A 7,121-nucleotide genomic window follows, 5' to 3' on the forward strand; every position below is an offset into this window, starting at 1 on the left:
TTCAAGAACAAATGAAGTGTTCTGTTGGAGTGCTTCCATAGGTTCAAGAACAAAATAAAATATGATCGAGGTATGCAAACACATATCTTTAGTGTCAGAAGTTCAAGCATTATCAGAGTCTGAAAGATATATTCATATCTCACCTAAAAAGAAATTCTCATATAATTCATATGTTCTATATAGCCAATATATAGAGCAACTCTAAGAGTTTGGCTAAAGTTAGTAGCCAAATTCCATTATTTAGACATTTTGTAATATAGAAAACTTTTTTTAAAAAGAAGAAGTATACAACAGTCTTGCTATTTTACAAAATCTGATAGCCAGTGTCAGTAGTAGGCTATATATGATCACCGAAAATCAAGGAATACCTAATAACTTTCTATTTTATAAAACCAGATAGCACATTTGTTAGAGCCTACTTTTTGCTATGTAAATTCTAAAATAGCCTCCACAATAAGAATAGCCAAGCTCTTTAGTTTGGTTTCCTTATGTTGGGCGATCAAATTCAACAGAACTATCATAGAGATATGTTATTATTCAGATTTGTATGCAACAGGTTTGGAGAGAAAATAAAATGGTAAGAGACTAGGAATTACGTACAAAGAAGCAAAGTTCACAAAATTCACCACAAAAGGAAATGAGGAGCCAAATACCTAATATGAATAAATATAATCAATTAGCCGAAGTTATTTCTCTTGCCAAACAAAACGTTTTTTAAGGGCACTCCTAATGCATAAAACTATTAACAGTTTCTACAACATAGGACATCGTATCAAGAAAGGCGTATCAAGAAACCACCTTTCTCAGTACACAACATTAGTGGTGATAGAAACCATATTCGCTCTCCTAATAGGCTACGAGTAGTTTCTTGTCTATTGTTAACCTTGAAGATCTAGTTTCTTACTTAGACTTTTTTTTTGGATTTTTTCCTCTCTCTCTTTATTAAATCGCTTGCCACATCTACGAATTTCCTACGTGTGGCGGTGTAATTAATATCCATAGAAACTACTATAGTCTGCATTATGAGTATCCTAACAAATCACAAGTGCAAAATCCAAGTTACACTGATCACTACTAGACTCGCATGCTTTGCCGAGGGCCAGAGGCCCTCGGTAAAGGCCCTGAAACCCTCGGCAAAGGCATTGCCAAGAGCTGCCCTCGGCAAAGATCCCTCGGAAAAGTTTTAGACGGCAAAGGGGTCTTTGCCGAGGGCCCTTTATCAGGCACTCGACAAAGAAAAGCAGCCGTCATGGTGCCGGTGCCATTGGCAGTTTCTTTGCCGAGGGCTGGCCTTCGGCAAAGAAAATTTTTTATTTTTTTAAGAAGACCTTTGCCGAGGGCCGGCCCTCGGCATAGAATTTTTTTTATTTTTTAAAAAAAACCTTTGTCGAGGGCTGGCCTTCGGCAAAGAATTTTTTTGTTTTTTTAAAAGACCGTTGCCGAGAGCCTCATCCTTGGCCCTCGACAAAGACACTCTACATTAAAAAAATTATAATAATCAAATGAAGCAGTTATATATATATAACCCTGCGCAAATGCGCGGGCTACCGGGCTAGCAAGGTCTAACACATAAGGTTTGTCATTTAAAACAGTCGAATACGTTAGACGTCGATGTTCTTGAATACTGGCACCTCTGAGATTTGATCACATTGCAGAATGTTGTCATAATAAACTACAATGTGGTTGTAAACCGAAAACACTTATTTAATTTCTGATCATGCTTACAATGTGGAATATGGTGTAAGTAAGGCATCTAGGAAACTGAGGGGACTGTAGTAGACAAAAATAAGGCATAAAAATGTCAGTTAGCAAAGAATAAGCAAGTAGAAATGAGAATGGAAATAAGGGTGACATATGGAACCTGCAGCTCACTACTGAGGCATCGGAAAAATGCAAGTTGGCAAAACTGTCGAACCTGTGGATCACAGATCACTGCAGTGGACAGTATATAGTTGGAAATCAAAACAGGTGCTGTGTTGTAGTGGATATACCCATTTCAGGATAAAGTGGTATATGCAGAATTGCAGATGATGGCTATATGGATCCATGAAACCATGACTTGCATGCAGTCATATATATGCATCATAATTCATAAGTTCTTAACTGTAGAAATCAGAACACCAGTTAAATCAGGACTACGAGGAGCTAGCTGGAGCCTCGATTTATGTGTACTAAAATTCAACAATTGAAAGGAGAAAACAGAGGATCAAGGGGGGAAAATTGTTGCATCTCTGATTTTTATATATGCAAATCATTAAATAGACTGCATCCATGCATGAAGGATCCATGCAAGAAATGGACACGATGTGATTCAAATTGAATCTGTAAATCAACAGCGAACCCTAAATCCCTCCCTGTAATACCACCTCACCTTACTATACCTCAATCACACTCTCAGGGGAAAAAGAAGAAGAATGAGATTAAAAAAAATCTAAAAATAATTTATTACAAAGGAATCAGAAACCCTAGCTAGTAAGCCTATCTACCTTTCTTGCTTGCTTAATTACTCCCTACAACACATGCATGCAGTGCAGTGATGCAGATGCAGGAGCATGAGCTGCCGTCACTCCGAAACTTCAAACCGACCAAGCAGGGTGCTGGCAACCGGCACGCAATTAAGAAGCGTCGTGCTGATCATCACTTGAGGAAGACATCAAACCAGAAGAAGGGCTCCGGCTCGTCCCAGAGCAGCGCCGCCGCGTAGTCCTCCTCCTCGCCGCCGTGGTAGTCCCACCCTGTCTCCCTGGGCGCCTCCTCCGGCGTACTCGCCTGCGGCTCCTGTAGAGATGTCGAGGAACCTACTGCGGGCGCGACGGCCGGCTCCTGCGGAACCGCCACCCGTGTCGGCACAGTGGTGGTGACCGTGGACGCCGTGGCCGTGTTGGCGTAGTATAGCGGCGGTGTCGGCTGCGCCTGCGGCAAGAGGTGGTGGCACTGGAACTGCTGGTGGTGGTGGTGGAAATCCGGTGCAGGAGCACAGGCGCCGCTGGAGAGCTGATGGTGCAGCGGCGGGCGCGGCAGGAGCGGCCGGAGCGCTGGCGGGGCAGACGACGACGACGTCGCGGAGGAGTGCGGGTGCGAGCGCGGCGCGGCGAGCGTAGGCGGCGGCGGGGAGGTGAGGTTGAGGTGCGCGCGGGGGCCGTAGAGGAGGAGCGCGGCGCGGTCGTAGGCGCGCGCGGCGTCCTCGGCGGTGGCGAAGGTGCCGAGCCACTTGCGGGAGCGCTTCCGCGGCTCCCGGATCTCCGCCACCCACTTGCCCCAGCTCCGCTGCCGCACGCCGCGGTACCGGAACTTGCCGTTCTCGGGCCCGCCCTTGGGCGCCTTGCCCTTCCGCCCGCCTTCTCCGCCGGGGCCGCTGCCTGCCGCAGCTTCCTCGGCCGTGGCCGCGGGCTGATTGTTGTTGGGTTCCATGGAAGGAAGCAGGGTATATGAGGAGAGAGAGGAGGGATGGGGTAGAGAGAGAGAGAGAGAGGTGAGGGAAGGATGGTGGTGGTGTCTGTCTCTCTGCGGCGGCGTGTGCTTTGGGGCAAGAGCGCTAGGGATGGAGGCCGAGGTGGATGCGCTTGGTGGAGAGGGGCGGTGGTCAAATATAAAGAGAGCTGAGAGAGTACAGAGTGCAGTACAGCGAGCAGCCTTGAGCATCCAGTGAAATGGATGGATGGATCATGGCTGGTGCGAGAGAGAGAGAGAGAGAGAGAGAATTGAAAACAAAAAACAACTTTGGCCAGTCGATGCCATGCATGCGGTAAATCGTTGGAGTAATCGCGGTACAGAGCAAGCACAGATTGATGGAGCAATTGGCTTCTCACTTGCTGGCTCATGCATGCATGCATGCAGGGAGACAGGATCGATGTGGTCTGTGTCTAGTAGATGACTTTGATGATGTGCCAACGTCTCTCTGTATCAATGGCACTTCACTTGGATCGATCGTCCAACAGATTGAAATTTACTCTACGGCTTCCTTCGTGTCGCACTGTCAACAACTTGGTTGAAAGCTTCTTGGAAATGACTACTGCATGCACGCAGCGGTCAACTCCATTTCCCAGTAATATCAACGGGTATAGGAGTAATAAAGCCTCCTGCTTGATATAGTCAACACTTAAAATTCATGTTCTCACGCAATGAGCGGAACCAACAGGGAATCAATTACCGAGTATCCTTTAATAGAGGGAGTATACAGCTACTCCTACTATATCTGTTGTATTATAACTGAAAAAAATATCTTTACAAAACTTCGACTATTAGGGCACTCACAATGCAGACTCTATCATAGAGTCTAAAGTTATTTATTATCTCGAACAATGTGGACTTGGAGTCTAAATAAGACTTGGAGTCTTATTTTTCTACCTCTTTCTTCAATAAATATGCTGACACAGCAGCAAAATACTATAAATAATATGTAATTAAGTGTCTTGGACTCTGTGATAGAGTCTTGCATTGGGAGTGCCCTTATTTGTTCTAAACTTCTACACTCTAACCATTTTAACAACTACTCCCTCCGTTCTCGAATAGAGTGCATTGTGACTTATAAAATTTATATTAAAATACAATACATTGTACACAATGACTATGTTTCAATTTAGCAAGATTTGTTAAAAAGAAAGTCACAATTGTAACAGAAACTCTATAATTAGAATAATCTATGGGTACGTACATGCGCCATTTAAATGTTTCCTTAAATTATCTTAAAATTTATAGAACGCAATGTATTACAGGACAGAGGGAGTAACAGCAATATATCTACATTTTTGCATAGAATGACATCGTAAGATTGACATTATTAGTTTCATTATAAAAATATTTAAATTATATATGTGTGTATTATAGTAATAGGTATTTTGACTTAGGATAAACCTAGGTTGACTTATAAAGATAATCAAAATATTTATGATATTAGAAAATAGATCCTACAAGATTCACAAAATATTTGTAAACATTTAACTACCTATATTTAATTTCAAATAATTTTCCAATGGTTTATCAAAGTTTCACCTTGCATACCATGGTTTTTTTTATGAAGACCATGTTGAAATCAAAATAAAATGTCGTGACACTCCATTGAAATCATCTTGTTGTATACTACACTGGCAAATGTGTCTCTACGTTCCAGCAGAATATATACACCTTGTTGAACGCGGTCACCTGAATGTATGGCTTGTGACATGGTTATGTAACGGTCACGTCATCTATGTTGTATCATTGTTGCATGCACAAACTTGCATATGCACGGATCATGAGCCCAAGTCAAATACACAAATCAGAAGGGACACGAGGAGACCTTGAAAAGTAAAAAAGACCCGGAATCACTTCGCTCTTTATACCACCGAAATCGCCAAAAACCTCAGCCTTTTTTTGTCCGGGGTTAAAGGCCCCTTTAGAACCGGTGCTAAAGGATCATGCCCAACGGCTACTGACAGGCGCTGTCGGGGCTGGGACCCTTTAGCACCGGTTCGTGTTACCAACCGGTGCTAAAAGGTCCCCTTTAGCACCGGCCAGTGCCACGGGCCGAGGCAAAGCCTTTAGCACCGATTTTTAACACAAACCGGTGCTAAAGGGTCCCCTTTAGCATCGGTTTGTGCTCTGAACCGGTGCTAAACGTCTGGTTTATAGGCCGGCTACCTCCTCCCCTCTGCCCATTTGAAACCGAGAGCACCATTGTTGTTCTTGGAGCTTCTTCTTGCTTGTTCTTCATTTGTTCTTCATCTCCGACGCCCAACGTTGATCTTCTTCGACTCCGTCATCGTCTCTTCGTGCTTGGAGGTGACTAACTTCAGCCTTTCTTGTCTTTTTCATGTTGTTTTTGGCTTGTGATGTTCCCATTATTTTTAGCTCAAATCCACTTTGTTATTTTGAATCATTCACATGAATTAGTATCCATATATATATATATCATATTTCATGGTTGACCTAGTATTAATATATTTTGCAAGAATGAATTATCGTATCTTTTTATGATCTTAGAAAGTAGGATAGTTCAAATTAATTGGTTTGTTAACATCACTTGATTTATTTTTATTACTACATAATGTCCATTGTATAATTTAGAAGATTTGTTGAAGTAACTAGACAAATAAAGGATATTATTAGGTTCTTCTTTAATCATACATGTTTACTAGTAAATGTGAAATTTATAATTGTTTAAAAGTTGAGTATGGATAGTAGATGGCAACCGTGACTGGGTCTTCGGTCTCTCAACAGGTTCAACAGCGATACCGGCTGGAACTCCCTCTCATTACTTGTGGCAAGTGTGGGCAGAAAATTGTGATGGAGTACAAAGTGTCGAAAGAGGGAGTAAACAAGGGTCGTTTATTCTACAAGTGCCCAGATCGTAATGTGAGTTATTTCCACGCATTTCCTTATATATGTGCTTATTTTTTTAAATGATATTAATTAAACTTTTGATTCTCTCTTTTAATTTCAGTGGGACGGTACCGACGGATGTACAGGTTGGTACTGTGAGGAAGAATACATTGAACACATCAAGAAATCTTTTGCACAGGTGGTTGAGGCGGAAGGTGATGAGGCAGTGAGCCGGCGAAAGGAGTTCAATGATGTTGATCAAGCGAATGATTTATCTATTATAGTTGGGATCGGACACGAACTAATTATGTTGCTTAAGTGCATTTTAGTTTTGGTTTTTTAGTGCTAGTTGCGATTGTATTTGTTGTAGCCAAGCTTGCTTGAATTAATCAATTATGTGTGTTAGACATGTTGTGCAATAAGATGAGAAACTATATGTGTACATGGTTTTTATAATATATATGTTATATTTAATGCAGATGGTAACACGTAATTGTATGTATAATGCCGATCGGCGCTCCGAAGAGTTCATTAATGGCATGCACTATTTCTTAAGTGTGGCCGAGACAAATAAGAGGGACGGTTTCATGTGCTGTCCATGTGCCGTGTGCAAGAATTTGACGGAATATTCTAACTCAAGAACTCTTCATTCGCACTTATTAAAGTCTGGTTTCGTACCAAACTATATTTGTTGGACCAAGCATGAAGAAAGCGGGATTATAATGGATGAAGGTGAAGAAGAAGAAGAATTGGACCACGCCAATATTATTGCTCAGTACGGTGGCTTCAATGATGTTGCAATGGGGGGAGAAAATGAAGAA

At 42.3% G+C, this 7,121-nt stretch overlaps 1 protein-coding gene across 1 annotated transcript; it reads right to left on the minus strand.

Moving 5' to 3' along the window:
• LOC8061333 (ethylene-responsive transcription factor ABI4) lies at nt 2,322-3,439 on the minus strand. Its single transcript, XM_021446884.1, has one exon. The coding sequence runs from the start codon at nt 3,409-3,411 to the stop codon at nt 2,638-2,640; it is 774 nt and encodes a 257-aa protein (XP_021302559.1). The 5' UTR covers nt 3,412-3,439; the 3' UTR covers nt 2,322-2,637.

This window comes from Sorghum bicolor, chromosome 9 (genome assembly GCF_000003195.3).
Source record: "Sorghum bicolor cultivar BTx623 chromosome 9, Sorghum_bicolor_NCBIv3, whole genome shotgun sequence".
NCBI classification, from domain to species: Eukaryota; Viridiplantae; Streptophyta; class Magnoliopsida; order Poales; family Poaceae; genus Sorghum; species Sorghum bicolor.